The sequence below is a fragment of the Haliaeetus albicilla genome, chromosome 8, assembly GCF_947461875.1.
Source record: "Haliaeetus albicilla chromosome 8, bHalAlb1.1, whole genome shotgun sequence".
NCBI classification, from domain to species: domain Eukaryota; kingdom Metazoa; phylum Chordata; class Aves; order Accipitriformes; family Accipitridae; genus Haliaeetus; species Haliaeetus albicilla.
The window spans coordinates 20,235,191-20,259,658 of record NC_091490.1 but is presented as its reverse complement, the minus strand read 5'-3'; the positions used below and the strand labels follow the sequence as shown (position 1 = coordinate 20,259,658).

General features: G+C 38.8%; 1 protein-coding gene across 3 annotated transcripts; it reads left to right on the top strand.

Annotated features, from left to right (window-relative positions):
- The first annotated feature begins 146 nt into the window (after positions 1 to 146).
- ALG14 (ALG14 UDP-N-acetylglucosaminyltransferase subunit) lies at positions 147 to 23,479 on the top strand. Of its 3 annotated transcripts, none has more exons than XM_069789312.1 (4): positions 147 to 292; positions 2,498 to 2,649; positions 7,517 to 7,639; positions 23,094 to 23,479. In XM_069789312.1, exons 1-4 carry the CDS (start codon positions 169 to 171, stop codon positions 23,322 to 23,324), a joined length of 630 nt encoding a protein of 209 aa, XP_069645413.1. In that variant the 5' UTR covers positions 147 to 168; the 3' UTR covers positions 23,325 to 23,479. The 3 variants fall into 3 exon arrangements, with proteins under 3 accessions (XP_069645413.1, XP_069645414.1, XP_069645415.1); XM_069789313.1 differs by having other exon boundaries at positions 7,517 to 7,643; XM_069789314.1 differs by lacking the exon at positions 7,517 to 7,639.
- Positions 23,480 to 24,468: the final 989 nt, after the last annotated feature.

Below are 24,468 nucleotides of genomic sequence, written 5' to 3'. Positions count from 1 at the left end.
GACCTGGGCCGGCCCGCTGCACGGCGGGCGGCCCTCCCGGCGCCACCGCAGGGGCGCTGGGGCAGCGGCTAGAGGCGCGGGGGCGGTTTGAGCCACGCCGGCTGCCGTACGCTGGGAGGTGCTACCGCCCGCTTCTGCGGGGGGTGGCCGGACGGCTCCGGCCGCGCCATGCAGTCCCTGCTGCCGGTCGCCCTCCTCCTTCCCTTACTGCTCGTCCCCTTGGCGCTCCTGGCGAGGAGGCGCCGCGGCCGGCGGACACCTCCCCTCAGGCTCCTGGTGGTGGCCGGCTCCGGTGAGTAGGAGTTGCCGCCGGCGGGAGCGGGTCGCGCCGTAGAGCGCCCGCGGTGGGCTCCAGGAACTACGACTCCCGGCATGCAGCGCGGAGCGAGGGCCGACGAGGCTTTCGGCGGCGTGTCCTGGTGCATGCCGGGAGTTGCAGTCGCGGGAGCGCCGCGCTGCGGGGAGGCCCGCTCGCCGGAGGCCCTGCGTCTGGAGCTGCTGCCGGCGTGCCGGGTTTTTAGGTTTTGGGCTTTTAGCTCTTGATTTGAGTAACTGTTATGCTTCATCTTTATTGGGGGCATTTTCGTCCGTATTTATGTCTGACAGTTTGGCCTCTGAACCTTTCCTTCAGGCAGCACATGCGTTTCACCAGTCATTAAGGAATATATTGACTAAAACTGGTGCAGGACAGACCTGTGCAGCTGCTTGGTCTTCCGACAGAAAATTATCGATGGCGATTCAGGGCAAGGCTTTCCAAAGAGCGGTACACCCCTTACATCCGTGACATTTTGTAATAATCTTACCCAAACCGTGTTTCTGTGGTTTACTTACAAGAGTCTCGTGTGGGTTTGTCAGAGGCAGTACTGTTGTCCAAGCGTGTCACCCCACACTGAGGGCACACACACACACCTGCTACTCCTTGTTACCTCCCCAAAGTTGCAGGGCAATTAATTTGCCCCCAAAAATTAGACTACCTCGAAAATTTGCAGCTAACAAATGCAGGCAAGCTTTGATTTTATCACCTCAGTATCCCTGTGGTTTTTGCCCCCGACTAGTTGAGTAATAATCCCGGGATCTTTCCGCAATCTTGAGTACGACTGGCAGTTTTATAATTTTTCAGGTCATGATTACTTCCACCAGGGCTGGAAACGTGCTTGTTTTCCTTTGGTCCTTTGGAATCTAGCTCGTACATATAAAAAAAATGCATTCACTATACATAAGCTTACCAGGTGAAATAATTCATAAGTCAGTTAAGATTCATATAAAGTTCAAGCCTATTCTTTGAGACTTTTTTGAAGTAGGAGTCTCCTGCTGTTCTGTGAATACTCAGATGATTGCATTAAAATTTGTGAAAGCTTCAACAAATCACCGCTCACAAGAAAATCCCTCCAAACATGTTTGAAAAGTACTGCATGCAATTCTATGGAAAGGTGGCAAACTCTCATGTCTAATGCAGCAGCATAGCTCTTGCTGCTTGTCCATTGTTTGGCAGCTTGACTTATACAGCAAAGGTCTCTTAAGAGGCTAGCGACACTGGGCAGCAGGAGGTAGTAGGAATACATTTAGTTTACTGTTTTGGTCTGCATCTTCCAGCAGAGTGAAAAGTAACACATCCGGTAAATGCTTATGCACATACTTACGGATGCAGTTTGTTCTTAAGCCGATCCAGCCCAACAGATAAAAGTTGAGCCGGTTCTACGTTACCTACACACACAATCCTCCCTCTGCCCTCTTCCACTGTTACAAGTATTCCTGTAGTTCTGGTTCAGAAAACTCAACTGGCAAGAAAAATAATTAACCCTGCTCCCAAAAAAACACAGTAAGTACACCCTCCCCTTCTCTCCAGTTTAGTGCCAATTTAGCTACCTGAACAAAGCGACCTTGCAGTTACAAGGTTGTCAACACCCATTCAAGGGCAGTGGTTAAAGCACTTGGCTGGAGCTGGGCTGTTTCTTCTGTCAGCACTCAGCTTTTACACTGACGTAGCTGCAGAGTGAAATTGCTGCCTGCTTGATTTCAGTATTATGAGCTGGGATGGTGCAGCCCTTGCTCCTGCAGGTCGTAGGACTAAACACCGGGTAGGGTAGGTGGGAGGTATGCTTCTGTGGCACAGCTCTGAGCTGCATCCTGTCCAGCTTCATTTTGACTATTGCACCATGGCATGGCTTTTGAGTATGAACTACAGTGTAACTCTGCCCAGTTGTTTTTGCATCGTGTACAGGACATTAAACACAAATGTCGTACTTCTATGTGATCCTGGTTCAATCCCATTTAACTGAAAAACTTCCATCAATACAACTTCAGTGGGAGCTGAATTGTCTTCATGTTACTTAAACAGTCTCAACCGTCCTTTAATTGAATCCTCTACTCTTGGAAGAATGTCACTGATAATAGTAGTACTGATAAGTTTTAAAAGGAAAAGTGTCTGATTCAACTGAAGAAATTGAAAGTTACAAAATTTTTCGTATACTAACTGCAGTTTATTTTGTTTTTACAGGTGGGCACACAACAGAAATCCTGAGGTTACTTAGCTGTTTGTCAGAGTCATACTCTCCTAGACATTATATTTTTGCAGACTCAGATAAGATGAGTGAAGCTAAAATACGTTCTTTTGAGCAAAAAAGGGCTGAAACATTCTCCAATTCCCAGGTAACTTATTAAATATGCTCTTGTAAGATAAAATGATCTTAACATTACATTCTAATTCAAGGCAATTTGGAAGTTGTTCTTTAAAAGGATGTTTTTAAGGTCAGCAGGTGCTTTTGATTTGGTAGGTATTACTAATCACTTGCACGGAAGTTCAGCTAAAGGTGCCATTCTGTACATACTGATTTTTACATCTCTAAAAGTGAACTAAATAAATGCTGTTGATTAATGCTGTACTAGAGAGACACTGAAAATACAAAGTAAATCTAGCTAAAAATAGCAAATGCCATTCTTGCTACCAGTTTTCACTACCACCGTCCCTACTTTCTCTTAAAATGGCCTTTACCTCCTGTTAACATGTTAATCCATTCAAAGCAATGAGGGAACATAATTGTAATGAAAGTGACTGCACAAAGGCGACTATCTCTTGCTCAAGAAAAGCATGCTGAAAATAACTTTCTTTTAATTTTGTAAACCAGCTAGCTATAAAAGTGTTATTTGTAGCTATAAAAATACTGGGGCAGAAACATGGTGGGGTTTTTTTCTTTCATTTTTAGTTTGGCATTTCTCTCAGCAACATAAAGTATTTTTTTGAAAGAAATTATATCTAAAAACTTTTTATCTAAGAAAACCTTAATTGAATTGGTATTATTTTTGTGTGTTTCTAGACTGTGTTTTGGTTGGATTTTAAAGTTGAGCACTAGTTATACATGTTTAAAAAGTATGGAATACCTCTTAATGTCTGACAGTTTTCTGGTTCATGACCTGAGCAAATGCTGAACTCCTAAAAATCATGAAAAAAATCATGAAACTATCTTGTCTATCTTTTTATCAAATGTTTGCTTGTTTTGAGCTAGTTTGCTGTATGATTAACAGAGAGCAGTATGACTCTCTGTTGACTTAAAATGTGATCTGATGTCCAGTGAAATTAGTAGAAAGATTATACTTTTGTTTAGAAATTGGAATAAGTACAATGGAAATGAATGTTCTGACTACAAAAATCGTAGCCCTTTAGAGCAAGCAGTACAACGCACAGTAAATTAATTAATTATGTGGTATTGATTTCATATGGTGCACTTCTGATATTTCCGTTGTCTTCAGTAGCACTACTGGGACAAAAGATTGTAGGACTTGGTACCAATGATTTTCAGAATAAACACTTTTAATGTAAAGCAACTGCTGCTAAGATGGGCAACAGGCTCACCTAGGAATGACATTTTTAAGTCTGTTTACCCCACTTTCACCTTGGAAGATGAAGGTTCCTTGCCTACCACAAGCTGCTGCATCAAGTGGGGATGACTTGGTTTAAAATTGAGAGTGGCAGTCTCTTCTCTCATTGTGCACCAAGGATGAAAGTTTAGTAAAGTGACTGGAGATATTTCCTGTTCAGAGGAATCTTGTTTGGTAATTAGTCATTCACACAGTCATGGTCACTTACCTGGAAAGTGTCCAAACCTAAATTATTAAATTTTTTAAAAATTCATATTTTGCGTATTAAAAGATTATGCAGTTTTCTACTAGTTCACTTAGTTTTGCTAAGCAGCTTCCCTTTCATACCCCCTCCAACTGCTAACAGATCATGTAGTTATTTTTTCCTTCAACACTGAAAGCCAGAGAAACATTTTTGGCTGCATGTGAGTTTGCTGTCTGGATAACAGATGCTCACTTTCCTTTGGCCATTCTTTTTCCACTGAGCAAAAATATTTAGAGTGAAAATGGAAGATAAATTTTGGGAAGTAAAGGTCACATGCCTATAACATATATTTGCTAACTTTCAGAGTATGCTTTCAAATAGTATGTTTTTTGGCACTGGGGATGCTGGAGATCATCAAGTGTTTAAAAATCATGTGTTAGTAGCTTCTTGCAGCTGTGAATAAATGAAAGGGAGAAGTCTGAATACTTCAACCCATGGTCATTCCCTTCCTCATCTTGTCAAGGAAGTAAATTTTTTCCAGAACTAAGGACTGGACAGAAGACAGATTACAATAATGACTTAAGAGAAAATCAGTGTACACGTTTAACAAATTCCGATGTAAAAAAAAACCCAAATAAAACCAATTTCTCTTTTTGATCTGTGGTCTAGTCCAGTTCTAAAAGCTACAGTATTCCGGGAGAAGGAAAGGAAGTCTGAATGAGCATCTTGCTTACAAGAAGCAAAATGCTGCACCTCTACCCAATAAGTCTCCTGAAAAAAAGAATCTGAAATGCCTCCTGTAAAAAGTCTCTGGTCCTGCTATCACTTGCCTCTTTGTTCTCTGTTGCCCCCAGCCTGTAACCACAACTATTCTACATGGATGCCCCTAGAGCGGTTACTCAGGGAACCTTCTAGGCTCAGCATAGAGAACCTGCTTCAGCTCCTGCCAACCTACTCTAGCAGCAGAAAGACAACTTACATTTGTTGACTGAAGAACATGCATTCTTCACTGGATCTTATACCCCGATTTGTCATGTCCAAGATGAGCAACCGTATTAACTAACCTTTACATAATGCTCATCTGACCACATGTTCTTTTCCATTTTATGTTTCATGAGAGATATCTTGCTAAGAAATCTTGTTCCTCAGCATGAAAAAGAGCTGCATAAACCCAGTTCCTTTGCAAGCATTGCAGTATATTCAGTTGAGGATATTATAATAATTCACAGCTGTGGCAGCTTTCTACCAACTGTTCCTTGCATGCTTGCAAAACAACAATATTAGACAGGTAAAGGACTACGTCACTGGTTTTGAAATTGCAGTATGCAGTCAACCATTTTAGACTTGCCAATTTGGAACATTTGTCTTCCAATAACAAAAAGGTTTCCGAGTCCACTAAAGATGTGAGGAAAAATAAATGCAACAATATGACACCATAGAAGATAGGGGAGCAATTTGCCTGTTTCTAGTATTAGCCATACTATGCAGCTTTCCAGCAAAAGATGCAGGAGGTAGCTTTGTCTGGAATACTAACAGTACTCAATCAGATGAGAGGCTGGGATTGCAGAAGCGTCTGGCAGTGGCTTTTAAACATACAACCACAAAAAAATCCACTTTTGTTTCTTAGAGTAATATTAAAGAGTTGATTGATATGTGGGCTGAAATCCTAACATATGACATAGGCACTGATGTGCAAAGTTTCAAGCATGTTTTTTGAAGAGTATAGATAAAATCAGTTTGATCTTTACTTGAATTCTACAAGTAGATTTCTACTTCGATACTGTTTGCAGTCCCTGCCAAATTTTGCTGAAATTGGGGGTTTTTTTGTGGTGAAGGAAATCACATACAGTTTTTTGGCAAATACTGTTTAACACCATTCTTACGGTGAAGAGAACACCTAAATAGTTCCACTGAAACCTAATCTGCCTAAAACTACCTTATCATACACATATTTCTTGCAGGACTGAATACTATGCAAGGGTCTAAACTCCACTTACAGCATTTCTTTTTATTACCTGAACCAAAGCTTTAAGAAACAGGCAGTGATAACCAGAATCCTGTTGCATGGGGACCAGGGTGCATGTTTGTTTTTCCATATTCTGTTGTCAGACTAATGCAATCAGAGTTTCAACACTTGCAGATAAACATAAAACAACCAGTTTGTAACATCTGTTAATGCCTTCCAGTATTACAGCAATTAAAGAACCTTATCACAATGAAACAGGATAATTTCAGTCAAGAAAATTAACTTAATATTCTGCATTTATAAGTGTTGGGGTTTTTTTTAATTCTTTCTACCTTATATATTAAAACAGCCCCAGTTATTGCTATTCAAGACTGATTTGTAGTTTGTATTTACTGTACAGCTATTGGCAACATCATCTTTCCTAGGCAAGGAAGCTATGACAATTAGTGATCGTGTATTTGAAGTAACTGGGCAATTTTCAGTATTTATAATGATATTTGGAGTCTCTCACTCCCAGTATGAGTTCTTCCAGAGTGGTGGTGATCTGGTGTCCCATATGAAGCAAGATTTTGACCATTGTCCAGATCTAAACAACATGTCAGTGTCAATGAACAGTGCACTGCAGCCATTATATTTGTCTTTCATTTAAACAGTCAAAAATTTCATTGGCATCAGGACTGCCTTCTGATGTAGCAATAGCTCTCAGATGTTGTTCCCCTGCATCAAGGTAAAAGCCATCTGTGAAGAGTGCAGGAAGCCTAACTACTGTTAACTGCTTAACAGCATTCCAAGACAAAAAGAAAACATCAGTGCTTTATTAATTTGATGCCTTTTACACACAGTGAATAATCTCTACTTTTTCCTAGGGAAAAAACAAAGACATTATTTCTTAAATTTTAATGATAAGATGTTTTTTCCTATTTATGCAAATATTTTACGTTTTGAATATGTATCTTGCATATCTTTTGAATATTCATTGAGTACTCATTTAAAGGGTAGCGATATTTGCTGTTACATTTTTAATAGTATGCATACCGGACATTAACTGAGAAAAGTTGTTACACTTTCTGCACTGTAAATCCACGAAGAATTTAAACAGGCAAGAGACAGAAGAGAGCCACCGTGTTTGGGTTGTATCTAATCAGACCTAGACTTGTGTCTCACTGACCACGAGGTGGGGCACTACGTTAACATACTGCGGGTGAAACTGCTCTAGCTGAATTGTTCATTAAGTTAGGAATGTTTTAAAGTAATGTGAGAAGAAATTAAAAAATAGATATATAGTTCTAGTATTTCGGTTTACTTTATTGCCAGGAATACTAAGCACGACACTGAATAAGGCGTTTAAGAAAAGGTTTCATACTCAAACATTTCCAAACTAGATTAAACCAAAAAAAAAAAGTTGGCACAAGACAGATCTAATAACTCTATAGAAGGAGCAACAACATTCTTAGAAAAAAAACAATTCAGCTTATCGTGCTCTCTTCCAGTTCACCCTTGATCGAATTCCCAGAAGCCGTGAGGTTAGACAATCTTGGACCTCCTCTGTGGTAACAACCCTGTACTCCCTACTTTACTCCCTTCCTTTGACCTACAGACTGAAACCAGATTTGGTAGGTAAAGTAAATTTTAACTTATTGATAATTTGCTAACCTGCATCATAGAAGCATTTGGAATATCAAGACATTGCAGACTGTATCTCATATGTATGCTTAGATTTACAGTTCACAGGAAAGTGTTTTTGAATGTAAAATTGAAGCTGAAAGACATATAGCAGCAATACACCAAGAAAGAGAGAACGGGGTTGCACTACTGGTGAATTAGAGGAGCAAATACCAGTTTCCCTTCTCAAAGTCTGCAAGTAACAGCAGAGAGAGTGTCACTGCCTTGTTAATGCTGCTAGAGCTAGCACAAACAAGGTTGCAGATTCTTGATAATATCTCTTCAGGATTGCAACAGCACAAACTGTGCCTGAAAGGCTGGTTATCCTGTTGGCTGGTCTTGCTCCTGAAATGGTATGACCAGTCTGGAACAGGCAGGTTCACACCAGCAGAAATATATACAGATTCAGTTCTTGTGCTTACATGGACTTTTCAGCTACATGCATATTGATTTAGTCTTTGGCTGACTGACATTAATTATCTCATCTAATGACAAAAACCATCACTGCTGAAGCGGCAACTCCTCATCACTTACAGTAACTTTTTCAAGCTGTTCACAAAACTACACTCTCATGCTAACTACAACAGTTATTTAAAAATATTCCACACACTTAATCAAGTCAGAAGCATTCAGGGTTGTCAGATTATAGAATTAAAATAGAGATATCCAATCAATAAAGTTTTGTGCTGTTGCAAGACTCAAAAGATAGTGCACTGGACTCCCAGGTTTAAGTCCTACAATTCTTTAAGAGAAATTTTGGTTAAAACTGCCTTTTTGCTAGAGTTGTTGCCATCTTAAGGAGTCAGTTATCCAAACATGAGTGTTTTTTTAAAAAAGCATTATTTTAGCAGAATTTCAAATTAATATTTTATAGGGTCTTGAATATTTTAATGAAACCTGTAAAAATTTGTGCATTTACAAGATTTTTTCATAATTTAGTAACTGCATATATATACCCACAAAGCATGTTTGTAAGCAGGCTTTTTTTAGCTTTCACTGTGAACTGTATGTATGGCTAATTCTGAAGAGGCTCACCTATATTTGTGATATTTTGAATGTTTAGAGAAGCTGCTGTGAGTAATTTGACCTCATTGGCTTCAATAGCACTGGTCAGTTCCTATCAGATCAAAAGCTACTTGCTTGCTGGAATTTTCAGAACAGTTTAGTGTGCAGAACAGAAGTAGCTTTTTGCAGTTCTTGTTTTTCAAGCCTATTCTGAAAACTGGAGATAAAGTTGGGAGGGAGGAGGAGATGGCATACTATTCTTTTTACAGTGATTTTAATTTGGGTGGGGAAATAGTAGAGGGATGTTTACATGAAGCAGACATCTTAGAGCAAATGTGAGTAACAAATACTTAGGAATCACTTTGCTACAAAACTGGTTTCAGTTAATGTGTATAGTTTTTTTAACTTATTATTGCAAAAGAAATTGACTGGAAAATGTCACTGTGTAGCTTAATGTATTACCAAAAGTGTCAACAGGACATATCATAGGAGAAGAGCAGGAAGTTACTAATCTAATTCCATGGTTTCACTGTTTACAAGAGGAATTTAAAGTAACAGTGGAATTTACGCATAGAATTATTAGAAATGGTGTTGGACTTGATAAACTGTGATAAGCTGTCAAAAGGCAAATGATTCTGAAAAACACTTGTCCTTGTAAAATTAAGGATACATCTTAGCAAGGCCTTTAAGCCTTTTGTAGTGTTAAAGGGAACCACTGACTCAAAATGCTGTCCAAAGAGTCCTTATCCATGATTAGAGAAGGGCTGGAGGGGAGGGAGTTCCCAAATATTTTTTTGCCAGGTACCATCATCAACCACAATAGCAACTGGTACTGCCACTGGAAGAAGCATTATGCCAAATCTTATACCACTTGAAAGCTGCTTGCATACTACTACTTGTATGCATATCTTAGTTTAAGAATTCTGTAAAATGTAGTAAGTCAGAGAGCTGTAAAGATTTTAAAACACTTATCAAAGGAGATTGATTCAGGGATTAAAATGCTTTACATTGCCAGTGAAAAGACTCTGTGTGGTATGTGAAACAACTGGTAATATTTAATTGCCTTTAGAAGAAAATGCTCGTGGTGAATTGCAACTCCCCCTACTCTTGGCAAAATGTAATGCTTAGTAGTTTAAAGAACTAGAAAGGGTGGGACAAATGCTGGCGTTTACAGGACTCATCTATAACTTTTGGCAGGAAAATCAACACCCGAGTTTAGAAACAAGCACAGTATTACATCATGCTGAGAGCTTCATATTTTTAAACAGTAGGGCTTGTGGGTACTGTACATTTTCAGTCTAGGCAACTGTTTTTATTTAACTGCAGGAGGGAAAGACAACTTTGAATTGCTTTAAGTCATTTGTACGTATGAGTGATCCCCAAATCCTTACACTGGCTTTTAGGCTTGTCAGAAATGTGTGCATGTTTGAAGGAATGACTGAAGTCTTTTCCAGACACCCAAAAGCTAGAGAAAAGCAGAAATGTTGCAGTTTTCAGGGAACACAGAACAAGAGAGGTACTGCAAAGGGAGCCTGAAACCATTAGGTGCATAAAGGCAAGATTTGGAGCAGATAGGCTTAGGTTGGCATAACTAGCATATCTGCAGAGTCAAAATAGCTGTAAAGGGGAAACAGCAAACCTAGCTGCACAGGACTTACTTTATATGTGCTTATTTACATGAGCACTGTGTCCCCTTTGTATCTCACGCTGATCTTCTGGCAAAGCTTCTTAGTTTACTTTGCATGAGGAAGCAGTTCCATCTAACCCTTCTTCAAGATAGTGAGTTCAGAAAGAACTGAACAACTTCTAGGAGACCTTTGTTGTGTTGCAGGACTTGACCCACACTTGAAATGGGCCCCCAGAGAGTTTAAGAAATGAAAAAGTTAGCTTAGTTGTTTAGTTTGAGATCATCTTCAAGAGGCCCATTTCTGACTTACGAACATCTGCCCTCTGCAAAGTTAAGTCCCTTTAGAGATATTAAACCAAGTAACAAAATTAAGATGTCAGAAGTGATGATCTGCTTGTGTTCCTATAGCCAAGAATTATAGAAATATAGGTGTCAGTGATCTGCGGGTACATGTACGCTGGGCAGTTTTTACAACGTCAACCTTAGATAGGCTTCCTGTGCAGAGGCCTAAAATTCCAGGAAAGCAAGGTTTGTGCCAGCAAACTCTGCCTACACCTTCCTTCCCCCAGAAAAGCTTTTAAAACCATTCATCAGTTGCAGCCAGACTTAATATGTAGTCACAGCCTCAAAGACTGCAAATTCTTACCATGAAAACAGGCAGCTGGTCAAAGAACAGAAGCTTTTATTGCCTTTATTAAGAGAAAGGCTGAGAAGAAACATAAAACCAGAATAAGATGTTAGAAGATCTACTGTCTAGGGAAAGATGCAAATCCTTCTTAGTCACAGAAAATTAGACAAGCTGCACATAGATTTTTTTTCCCCAAAGATAGAGAAAATTACTGAATCTTACATAGATTATTTGATGTCCAAGAAGGAATAAACTAACATTATGGCCTTCCTATAATATGCTTTCAGTCAGTCAGTCAGTAGGTACAAGTTCAGAGAAAACCAGTCTTCAGTTCTCTTGCTGCTTACAGAACTATTGTCCTTGTTTCTGGGCTGATTTGCCAGCCCTGAAACCAGGTCTTCGGGTGTTCTAGCCCTTTGACTGGGTCATGATTATTCCAGTCATTCTGGCATACCTGAAATTCAAACTGAAAAGAAAGGATATGTGTGCACCATGCAGCAGAAAGCTGTACAGAGATTGCACCCAGTCCCTGTTTTCAGCCACAGATGGGCTATGTAATTAGGTCAGTGATTTGCTCTCCTTTAATGTAATTAAATTTCACCTAGAATTGTGCAGAAATGCTGCATAAATCTCCATTCATTATAGATTGCACATCATGGACCCTTAGGACCAGACTTTTTCTGCTTTTCTGGGGACGCTTGTCAGCAGTTCCTACTGCCTCAGTGCTCTACAGAGCCTGAAACAAGAAGATATTTTCAGATCACTGCTATTTGGAAAAACCTGGGTTAAATCAGGCAAAGGCGGCAGTCCTTCCACAGTAGGGCCTCCTTCCCATGGGAAGTCTGTAGTAACAAGTTTACATTTGCACAGCCAGTACAACAAGCTCTGCCGTCTCCCTCCCCAGTAGCTGTCAGTTGAAGGAGTCTCTCTTTTTTAAACTTCTTTCTAGAAGCCTGAAACCAGCACACCTGATTATGCTTCTAGTAGTCTACCAATTCTTTTATGGCTGCATATCCCATCACACATGCGTCATCCCCCGACTGGTTAAATTCACTGCAGCAAGCTTCTAGAGTTGTTACAGAAGTGTTCACACAGTAAGCTATATGAAAGGACATGATTATTTCATTTAGCTAAGATTTTCCATTCTTTGTGCCCTGCCCAAAATGTCTTAAGTTCATAGCACTTTAACAAATTACTGTGACGAATAGTAAGTTATTGTCCCTTATATCACGGTCCTTATTAGAACTTTGTGGAAAGCTACAAAATCTGGGTGGTGGCATTTTTTCTCTATTCACTTCGTAACAAGTGCACTTTGTATAATGCAGTATTAAGGCTATCTGGTGCATTCTTTTGTACACTGAATCTTTCCCCCCTATTTATAATTCTTTTGGACGGATTGACAGTATGTCTGATCTACTATTGTTCTTCTAGGATCAAAACAGTCAAAATAAGGAAGAGTAAGAACATCAGATTAAGACCTTCAGTAGCACAAATCATGTAGTCTAAAAAGGAAACAAAGTTAAGTTAAACACAAATTTTGATGTCTTATGAACCTTATTCACCCCTCCTCTACCTTGTGTGCTGTGTACAGTTACCCTGCAGCCACAATGTAGAATTGCCCTCTGCTGAGCACAGATGAACATCTAAAGCTATTCAAATCAGTTAGTTTAGTTAGGTTGTAGCTCTGCTCTTTCCATGACTGCCAGTTAGACATGCCTACAGACAATGCATATCAGAGGGAGGATAGAAGTAGCAGTAAAGATGAACTGAGATCTTAGCTTAGATTTAAGCAGAGTTTAAGCTAAAGACTGATCAGTCTTAACTCATCAGCTATCAGGTTCATTATAAATCTAATGAACACTCTGGTCACACTTTCACATATGTTACAAAGCATGGTTTCAAGTAAACAATCTCACTAAATCTGACCACCGAACCAGGCCACCGGTATGCAGATACAGATTGCTAACACCTCTAGGTTTTGCATTGTGAAGACATTTCAGGGAGGTGTTTGATGTGGATTCTTGCTATACCAACTGCAGTGATTAGACAGTAGTCTCAAAAGATGTTTATATACATATAAAATATCAGTTTTAACTAACCTAAAATACCACCTTCAAGTTCTAGTTAAATGAATGCTTGACTAATGAAAGAGACATTGAGATTTGCAATTAAAGGCTCATTTTAGGCCACTATTAGTAATATGTATGGTTATATTTAACAGTCTTTGGATTTAATTTCTCCTTTCCTTTTGAGTAGATGCAGGCTACTATAGTAAGCAGTACTTTTTTATATCAGGAGATTAGATAAGCCCTTATTTTTAAATAGGCTTTAAAAGGTTAGATGGTATTTCTCATGGTGCTCCGACCAAGAGACTTTAGGTTCAGACTCAGCCTAGGTGACACTTAAAACAACAACAGCTTGCTGAAAGACAGCTAGTACCTAGTGTTTGTAGCTACAGATGTAGTTCAGTAACTACCATTTCATTTATTTGGCAAAACCCTTTTACTGAATTGTTTTATGACCAACTTTTTCATCCACACAAGTCAAATTTCCTTTACTTCCTACTAATTTATCAGCAGCAATAAACCACAGACCCACTCCATGGTAATGTAGGTAGGAAGTTAGTTTATTCTCCAGCCTGCATCTGCCTTGGTAATCTTGTTCTTTAACCAACCTTCTACCCATCTCCCACAAGACTCACTGGTGCCACTATTTCTTGACACAAACCACTGGCATAGATCATGATGGTTTTTGGTTGGTACCACTGACAGACTTGGTGTTAATTTAATGTTTTAATAACCAACACTAACATTTCCACAGACTTGAGCATTAGTACCACTTTCACACCTGTCATTTATTATTATTTTCAATTGACTGGTTCTATATTTCTCATTTTACATTTGGCAGCTGGGCTGGGAATTATGCTGAGCTCGCATGTCCCATTCTGCTTCCACATACCTGCAGAAGCATCGTACGTATGGATGGAAACTACCACTCCAAAGACCTTTTAATCCCAAATGACAGACCTGCCACCTTTCACCTGAAATACAGGGGCAGTTAAGTAGGGTGCCTAAGGTTAGCTTCATCAAAAAAAAAAAAAAAAAAAAAGTCAAGCCTGCATGTTTCTTTATGCATCCAAATCTAGATTCTCAAACTTGCCTCACTAAGCTGTTGCCTAACTTCTGAGGCTCTTAATGACCCCCATTATCTTTCTTTTTATCAGTAAAGCCCCTAGGCATATCCGGAAACTGACCTGAGCTGTTGAAGTCTTTACAGTATCAAATAGCCACATGCATAGCTGAACTCCTGAGCTCTGCTGAGATCCAGAAACTAGGAGCTTCCCTCACTACTTTGCATGTGGATGCTGATCCAAATCACATCAGCTGGGCCTCTTCCCTTGTCTCTTGCCCCTGAGGACACTGGGCTGGTAACTCTGGGCCAGGCCACTAAGTGCCTAGAAGGCAGAAGTGACAATGCGTAGTACTGTTACAGTTAAATACTGTTGTTAAGTCTAGTTCCTAGTGGTTTTGTGGAAGCTCTCCTTTTCTCCCATAGAAAAATCCACTAGGTAGGATTTTTGTCTCCCTCTCTCCAAGCTTTCATAAAATGAGAGCCAGGGAAACAAGGGAGTTGGTGATGCTTCCCAATATATTTCATTCTATGATGAAAATAATACTCAGGAAAAAAAGTAGTGCACATTAGAAACCCAACTGCACAGTGTGCTACTTTAAATCCTTGGTCTTCAACTTCTCGCTTCCCCATTCTGGCATTCAGTGATCCTAGTTATCCTGGTTAGGTAGTCTGTCTGTAGGACCACACGTGTCTCTGCTTGTTGTGAGGAGCACCTCACCTACTGTGTGTATTGTATGATAATAAAAACAGGAACCGTACCAACAAGATGCACAAAAATGGACTAGAAAGGTTTTCACGGCAATGCTACAAGCTATAGCAGCAGACCAGCCTGAAAACAAGCTGTTGTTCTAGAACACTATATCTTTTTGCACCCCTATGATTCAAGTGATTTAGACAGTAGAAGATAAAAGCATACCCAGGTATAATTCAATTCTACCTTAATTACCCAGTTTACATCAGACTACACATCTAGGGTTTTTTTGTCCCAGCCTGTATTCCACAGGTACATTCAAACAGCAGATAGGATGTGAAGTTTTAGCTGGTTTTATGTACAGGTTGTGGAGGGAAGTGAACTGGCTAAGATCTTCACTCTTCAAAAAGAGTAAGCCAGTAGGTAGTTTAATGACCTTTATATTGTTCAAACAGAACCTGAAAGTCTTCTTTCTCGCCACCAATAGCAATAAGGAATAGTTGGAAAAGGTTCCTGCATTTTTCTTTTAAACCTTAAAAAAAATATTAACAATCCTAAGCTAGTTTTCCTTGAGGTTCAAAACTAATTTTCAGACGTGCTAAAGAGCTAGACTAGCAAAAGCTTTAACAAGAACACTCCCTCCCACATGTTTAAGTATTTGAACTAAGGAGAAATCCCTTTCTCTCTTAAAATCTCAGATTTCCTTTGTTTTTCTGATTACCAAGTAAATTTATATTCTCTAGAAGAGATCTTGCTTCTATTATAACTGCAGTACCACCACAGAGACAACACTGTATCTCTTGAAAGCTTTTAGAGTTACTCATTTATGAAAAAAGTAACAATTTTTCCCTGTTTGCAGTCCAGGCTTAAGTTACCATCAAAGTTACTAGCAGAAATTGATTCTTAATGGATATGGCCTGCTATATCTGAACATAGTAAAAAAATAATACTATTCAAAAGAAAATGGCACATACATTTTGTCTTATTCTCCAAGTATGCTACTGAATCAAAACACATGCTAATAAAAGCAATACTCTCCATACCTGGAGATCTTCCCTGAGAAGCATATACAGGAATTCTGCTGCATCTTCTGTGAGGAGTAAATTATTGTTTTCCTGGTGTTAAAGTAGAAAATATTAATGTTAGAGAAAGTAAGTGCTGGGCCCCAAATCCTGTGGTGAGTCCACAGTGGAGCTGTGCGTACAGCCCAGGTTTCTTGATTCTCCAGGCTTACATCTTGGTCGTGAGCTCATAAAGTAAATATAGTTACAATTAAAATTTGATATTTGTTCACCGATGCCTTTGTTAGTTTAATTTTATAGTTAGAGCATCTCCAATGTTAAGAAAGCAGGTCCCACAACTGCAGAGCTGTAATGCTCGCAGTTGTGTTTCCCACAGGCTGTTCAACAGAACTGGGTCTTTGGGAATCACAGGGAAGGAAATGTGAACAGCTGAGACTGAGAAGCCAAATTACAGCTGCCTTCATAGGTAGCACTCATTACTTCTGTAGGTGAAGGAAAATAAATGTTCAGCTGGGTACTTCACCTGACAGGGTATTAGCGTGAAGTTTTCAAAACAGTAAGATAATACTAAAAACAAGCAAGGGCTGATGCACTCATGAGATCCTGTAATTTACATAGCAGAATACAAATGATTTTGTTGCAGATTCTCTCTTCTTATGCCACAGAAACAACCAGCCTCCCCAAGAAAAACAAAAAAACAGACAAAAACATTTGTTATTCCACTCTGAAATCATAAAAGGCAATAAACTCCTGAAATGTCAAAACCCCTAGCTGCTACCTGATGAACACAGGAGTCCAAAACTAGCCCTGATATAAAAATTAGTATGTTATTATGTTTTTTGGGTTTGGTTTTTTTTTTTTAGTTTTCCTTTCAGTGTCCAAGGACCTCTACTCAGCTTTCACTAAATTTGACTGTTCAGTTTCCCTGTCACTGGAATCATTCTGTGCTCCATTCCCCTTGTTACTGAAAGATCCTTCAGGTTATTCTACAGTCAGATTTGTAGTTTCATGAAGGAGGCTTTCTTTGTGTCAAGACAATGTCTTCTGCCCCCTGTTAGTTTTCTGTATTTGCATGTAATTGAATTGTGTTTATTGTTACTTCTGCTACCTTTATGAAAGGTTTATTATTTTTGTCTGCCATGGTTTCTAGAATTTCTTAAAGCTGATTTTTTTAAGGTTTCCATGTATTGTAACTTGCTATGGCACTTTTTTTTTTTCAGTGCAAGTCCAGTTACCAACAACACAACGTTTGGGCATCTGTCATCGACTAAGAAATGCCAGGAAAATAAAAACAAAAATATATAACACACAGATGACAGTCCCTTTAGTTGCTTTCTCTAATTGGTGCACTTCCTTGCTGACCTTTGAAAACTCATTCCAAAGACAGAATTCACTTTGCCTATCAAGGTGGAAACTTGTCAAACTTGGTCCAAATCAAGGAACTTTCTGCTAAAAATACCTTTGGCTGAGGAGTTTTGTCAGATCTGTAGATGGTCTAAGTTGTTCATCAGAGCTGAGCAAGACCAGTTTATGCTCCTCCTTTTTCTTGATAGAGGAATTAATGGATTTGTTTGGGGATTTTTGTTTTTAAACAAAACTTTTTTGCAGAAAGGCAAGCTTTTTTCTTAAGTCCTTTCTATGAGAGTATGGCAGTATGGTCATGTTTTAAAGCTCCTTTTTCTTCTGTGCCAACTTCTTTTCAATTGTTATTCAAACTGGTTTCCCACTTCCTCTCTTCCATGCTTTCTTCTTTTTTCATCCCCCTTACCTTTCCTTCCATAAAATATCACAAACAGCTATTCAAATTTCCTTGGTTTTTCTGACAAACCTCATAGATATCTTAATAGGCTGAACACTTACTTTTTGTTCCCAAATGTTAAACAGCCATTGAAATGAAATATTTATCAACAAAAGCTAAGTTTTAGCAGTACAGCAAAAACACAAAAAAAATGAAGTTATTAATAAATTACTGCTTTTAGGCCCACACTTGTTCCTAAGAAGCAGAAAATACCTAATCATTTTTTTCCTACATTGTTAAAAAGTAGGTCTGTTTACTTGCATAGATACACAAAGATCATGTAATTAACCCAGCTTGGGTCAGTTCTGTATCACTCTGCTTGCCTTTACCTCTTTCAGTAGTTTTCTGCCACCACCATCTATTCCCTTATTCTTCTCTCCAGCTATTTAGCACTGCAGGGAAGGGAGCATTACCAGGACTAAGGAGGCCTAAGTAACATCCTAAACATACTCCAGGAGGTAGCCGCATAGCTGGCAAGCAGCACAGTCTTCAGTTCACATGTATACATCACCCTCCAGCAGCAAACAGCATTCCCACACCACAAACCTGCCTAGCCCTAGAAAGTTGGGCAGTTTTTCTGCTCTTGTCCAGCTGGCAAAGGCCAATCTCTGTGTAAGTCATTAAGGAGAACAGCAGGTGTTGGCAATTTCTTATGCAAAGCAAATCTCACATTAGTTTTCCACTTTCTACTAAGTTTAGGGAGATTTCTGTTGTTTTCCCTTTGATTGTTGTAGTTCGGGAACATAAGCAGTACTCAAATACTTGTTCATTAAAGATATACAGCAAATGTATGTTTACATATTTATGAGAAAAACTGCAAGTTTTCTGCTTTAGTCATTTTTATTTTAACCAGTGGCCTGACATTTAATCCCAGTGAAGCTGTGAGCTATGCTTTCAGTGTTTTAGCTGGTAAATGTCACTCTGCTACAGTGCTGCATTCACCAGCTCTAAAGCAGCTTTTATCAGCAGTGGTGCCATGTGCCAGTGTTCCCAGTGTGCCAGACTGCTGGCTTAGCTTGTTTTCTTTTAACAGCTGTAGAAAATATCTGAAACAGAAAGGCAAGAACTATTCCATTTTTATATGAAAGTGATTAATATGAAATTAGATTTATAGAGAGAGTTGCTAAGTATAAATGTTGTATTCTGATCCTTTACTTTTAAACCTCCATTAATACATAGATTGATTAGTTTATTGTACTGTTTAAAAGTCTGGTTAAATTGAATTGGTAGAGGACTTTAGTATGTAGGATTTAGTTTATAGGCCTAGCTGTAAAGCCAGGCAGCCAGTGAGCCAATTTAACAGTTAGCTGGACATTTCTTTGCATTAGAGGTGAATGTAAATGGTGTAGAGAGACTTGCAGCACTGGCTTCTGGAATGATCCCTTACAGCTTGTTGGCAGCAAAATCGGATAGCCTAGTGACCGAGAAAGTCCTTGGGCAGCTGCAGCTGGAGAGGTCACAAAGGTGACACAAAAGTTGTCTTTGACCCCTTCTTTCCCCCTTTCTGCTGCGTCACCAAGAAAGACTGAACCAAACGAACTGGAGATCTTCAGAGACTTATCTCATGCAACGCAAATATTCTACAGGCAACCTTGTAGCTAAAGTAAATAGATATTGGGAAACACTTACCCTAAATAGCCAGTTGACCTTGTAGAGGCCCTGGTCCCTTCTTGCCCAACGGATGTCTGCTACTTCTCCATAGCATACTAGTGATTGCCACTGGATTCCCTGAGAGATACTTGTATTCTGCTGGAGGGGAAAAACAAAAGCCGTGGTCTTTTCAAGGTGGATGACATCAATCATTCTCCAAAATTTACTTTTGAACAGTGTTTTGAAATTCACTAGTAGAACAGCTCATCTTCTCGTACATGTTTAAGGAAGGCTGTAGATGATTCAGTTCCTTTCCACCATCAACAAGTTCATATACTGGCAGGAGCTGAAGAGCAGCATTTCGAGCTTATAGATTCCACAACAGATCCTCTTCTTTATAATGTGCCTACTTGTTTTCTCAGAATTTTCCCCTGTATCCCTCGACGAGTGTATGATGTTGGATTCCAAGCAACAGGAATGCTGGTCTCCCTTCCTGCTGATGGTATGAGAGGGAGTAAGTAGGACTGGTCAGACCAGATTTTTGGAGGGGAATTGCCACTCCAACAGGTGAGCAAGTGCACCAGTTCTAGGTATGACATGTCTCTAGACATGCACTGAAGGTTAACTGAAGGTTAATTTTTAATTATCAGAAAGATTGATTAATAGCTCTGACTTACAGATCACAACCTCAAATTCAGATAGGATCTATTTTGTCTGTTGGCTTCAGCAGGTTTATACCAGAGTCTCTTTCAGGGGACAGTTCCTAAACCCAAGCATTTTAGAATGGGAACATCTATAGTCAGAGTATTTTATGGGCATGCTATATCTGCTTTGTCTTGTTTGAACTGGTATGTGTGGAAGGGGAAAGAGCAGAGGACCTGAGTTATGATCAGATCATGTTTTTTTTAGAGATGCCTAGTCCATAATTTTCCTGATCCTTTTTCATGCATGCAAGTACTTTTCCATGAATCAAAGGGCATCTGAGGAGCAGCTTACAAGTTACAAACAGTCACTGGAAGGTATAAATTGAGGGCATCATATCAAAACCTGGATATAGTAAAGTTATTTTATTATGATTTTAATTTTGTGTATTGCTTTTCTGTTTTGCACCTCAGCAAAGGTGCAGCATATAACAGCAACTCAGTGTGGCCTTTAGAGCTACATACAGGTTCACAAATAGGCCCATTTACTATTATTTCATTACATGATCTTTTGTGAGTACACTTAGTTTGGAATTCATTCTAGCATTTACCTTTGTGTGTGCATCTAGACACGAGAATACCAAATACCAGGAAGACTGCAGCTGGTAGCCAAGTTTAATAAAGGGGGGAAGTAGGATGAAGTGTATGGCACGGTGGCTTGATAAAGACCATGACTGTAATAGTTCAGGTTTTTATAAAACCTGTTCTACAATTCTCAACTTCTGGGCTGAGGAGAATGTTAGGATGTCCACCTGACCTAAATAATTTCTGTGATTGGTGGGTTTTTATGTCGGACTGTGGAAAGTAAGGGACCAATGTGAAACTCTCTCCTTGCTTTAGACGACTGGGTTGAGCTTTCATAGTAGATGAAGGCTAAAAGAGTGCAGAGCCAGTAAGAGCCCCAAAGAAAGACAGGTGGAAGGGCACCTGGGAATAGGGATGCAGAGGGAGATGAATACCAGTGATCACAAAGAAAACCAAGGAAGAGAGGATGGGTGGGAGACACCTCAGAGGGCTGGGTAGTGTACAGAGAAACATCGAAATGGAAGACACTGAGGAAAGGACAGGGGAGAGGACTGTAACATAACAGCAAAAGGACTTGGGGAGCAATGAAGATAAGACAATATTTGTACTCCAGGTATCTCCACTAAAGGAAAGGGAAAGTAGAGTTTCTGTTTAGCAGTGGTGCACATTTTTATCCATTTGCTTAAAGATGAATTTTGAATCTGAAATCAGTAGTCAGACTGAATATTCAACTCACAAAAAAAAGCAGCAAATAACTTTTTTAGACTGTTATGCACATGTCTGAAACAGACCAGATTCTGCAGCAGGGACCCTGGTGGGTTTTGCCTGCAAAAACACAGGAGAACACTCCAAGTTCTTTCCTATGCCTATGTTTACACTACAGTAACAAATGTTACAAATAGAGATACCTAAACATGCCTTAATTTAGATATCAGTAGCCATGTGCCAGTAGCACAATCAACATCAGTGCAAATTAATCAAACTTGTCAAGAAATAGGGCAAAATGCATGGTTTAGTTCATATATATGGGAAAGTTTCTTTGAAATCTAAAATGCAGTGTGTGTGTGGTTTATGTGGTTTATGGCCTTGCTTGCCAAGCCAAATGTATAAAAACCAGATCTTCATTCTCAGCAGATTGTAGAGTAGGTTTTAAAGTCCCAGCATGGATTTACATGAAATCAGGTTCAGCAGGTTTGAAACCATAGTATATTACTCTTGATTTCAAAAATCTTGTACACAAAGTTGATGTGTTCAGCTTCTTTGCTTCTTAGCTATATAATTGCTAATTTAAAAGAATTACACTGTTGCAATTTTCTTATACAAGTATTTGTGGCTGCTGATATTCTAAAATTTTAAGATTAAAACAGTATACAGCATGTTGCTTGTAAGGGACTTCTAGAAAATACCCACAAGTCTTGCATGAATAAATAGTTCAATTAAGATCAACAATAAAATCAGAATGATTTTGCATATAGTATTACATTCTGTTGATTCTGATAAGAAAACACTGCATTACAGTCATCACATCCACAATCTAGATTTCTGGGGCTGTCTTAAAGGCAAAGGAAAGTATAGGTGAGAGAGTTCGGAACTCAGTAGCACCAAAGCTGCTCCTGCTTTTAAATGAGGCTCGGTGCTGTTAGCCACTTTATCAGTGGGATCTTGCTACAAAGCAGGGAGGGAAACATTCTGAAAATGATTGCTACAGCTCTGAAACAGAAACTCTGATTATTTCCCCACTACCACCAATATAATATCTTTCACAAGATGGTGAACTTGGAACAAAAAAATGTGACTTTATAGGATATGGGGCCATGACTTTATAGAAGAACTCTTTATTTCCATGTAACCCCCAGCCATGCAGAAAAGTGCTGATTACATGGTATTAGTTAAATTTAGTAAGAAATTCCTTGCCTGAAATCAATTTTGGTACCCAAGTTAAACCTTTTACTTTTAAGCAGTCTGTTTTTCAGTTTACCAATGTCTAAAATTGAAAGACCACTTTCTTTTACTGTTAATATTTATAAGTGAATTTGAGATCCTCTGCTACAAGGACATGACGTGTATTTACTAAAACACCTTCCTTCTGTATGCTTGTTTCTGTGTACTAGTGTTTATTAAAAGAAAAAAAAAATCCAATCATGGATATCAGCTAGTAGATTCTGATGAAGGTCCTAATTCATCAGCACATTTTTGCTGAACTCTTAAGTGTTTTGCTGACTTAAGCCAAAGTTCAAGAGGTTTATAACTGGATCCCAGGTTTAGTAATCCTAATTAAACTTCTTTGGCCTTATGCCTTAATCTGTGCACAAATCTCATGAATGATACAACACAAAGCTGTGACTGAGATTGGAAGTTATTTTAGTTATATATCCATGAGTCAAGGAATTCTGCTTCCTTCATAGAAATTAACTGTGCCGTCTCAGAGCTCTTCTCCTCCTCCTTGACATGTAAAGAATGATGATCTTTTGGGGCAGCTACTTTGAAATAATGTCTTTTGTTTGCCCCATTTCTGTCCCCCTTCCCCCTTTTTTTTTCATATTCACTTGCCTCTTCTATTTTTTAAAATATATTTGGAAATAAATTTTTTTGTAAATGCAGTGTTATATGAATATACACACTTTTAATTCTTTGTCATGTGAAAAAACTCATGTTTTACTTTTGTAAAATGTTTCATCTCTTTTAGATATTGTGCAATGGACCAGGAACATGTGTTCCTGTCTGCATATCTGCTCTTCTTCTTCGGCTTCTAGGAATAAAGAGAGCAATCATTGTATATGTAGAGAGCATCTGCCGCGTGGAAACTTTATCCCTGTCTGGAAAGATTCTTTACTACTTTTCTGATTATTTCATCGTTCAGTGGCCTGATCTAAAGGAAAAATATCCCAAGTCAGTATATCTTGGTCGAATAGTGTAACAACAGAAGACAAGCTTTACCTAAAATAAACTCTGCAAACTCCTCACTGAAGAAATGCACTGATGTAGTGATTTATTTTCAAGGATTCCTGTTAAGAAATAAGGCTGGTACTGGAAAAGGAGACAATAATAAAGATATCTCTACATTTAAGTACATTTTTGTGTAGTTATATTTATTGCCTTTGTGTAGGTCTGTTCACCAGTACCCCATAATGGCCTTAAGTCTATGCTGTCTCTGTTTTCATGTAGTTTTCCTGCTGTGTGAATGGCAATTTTTGTCTGCAAATAAATATGGGAATTTGTATGAATGTAACATTTCCTGTAAGGAAACTTTTTGTAGTTTTCTAAATTGTAAGAAACAAAGTCTTGTTCTAGCACAACAGACTTTATTTCCTGTATGCTAGCAGTGAAGTCCCTTGTGAATCCTTAGAGTATAAAGGAAACAGTTATATTAAGTTGGCTTCATGACAGTTTGTACTCTACAGTCTTCCAAAACCCCCAGAGCATTAAACCAGTATCATTTTTCCTCTGGGCTTGTCAAAGCTGTCCTTATAATCTGTAGTGCACCTTTTGAAAATTGTTGCTCACTTCTTAAGATAAATAAAAAGGTGACAAGTGTTATGCTACAGGCACAGTACTTACAGATTTAAGAATTACTTTCTTCAAAGCATATGTGAAAAAATCCTTAGCAGGTTTACATCAGGGAGAGCAAACTGTCACTTGGGAAAATTGAACTAGTTCAGGCTCTAAAATATAGAAAAGAAAAAAAAAGTGTTACTATCAGTAATAGGCAAAGGAACAGAATTTCCCTCTCTTTTCCTGATACAGAGAGTTTGACTTTCAGTATATCTTGTTTTCTCATTTTAAGCATGTTACTTTCAGCAGTACAATATGCACTTAAGATTTTGTCGTGGAAATGGTATTCTGTACATTGGAACAACTTTTAAAAGGTATTTTGTTGGAGCTAAGTGAGTGAAAGTCTACTTTAACATTTCACATTCATCTGACAAAATGTAATTCCACACGCTGTTCCACCTATAAAGCAATATAAACACATCTGTCATCTATACACACACAGAGCTATGCATCTGGCTACAGAAACATATACAAGAAAAAAGCTCAAAGAAACGTGGAAACGCTCTACA

Coding starts and splice junctions, on each gene's coding strand:
- ALG14 (XM_069789312.1), top strand. CDS start 169: ATGCAGTCCCTGCTGCCGGTCGCCCTCCTCCTTCCCTTACTGCTCGTC. Junction 2,650..7,516: donor AAACATTCTCCAATTCCCAG/GTAACTTATTAA, acceptor GCTCTCTTCCAG/TTCACCCTTGATCGAATTCC. Junction 7,640..23,093: donor ACAGACTGAAACCAGATTTG/GTAGGTAAAGTA, acceptor CATCTCTTTTAG/ATATTGTGCAATGGACCAGG.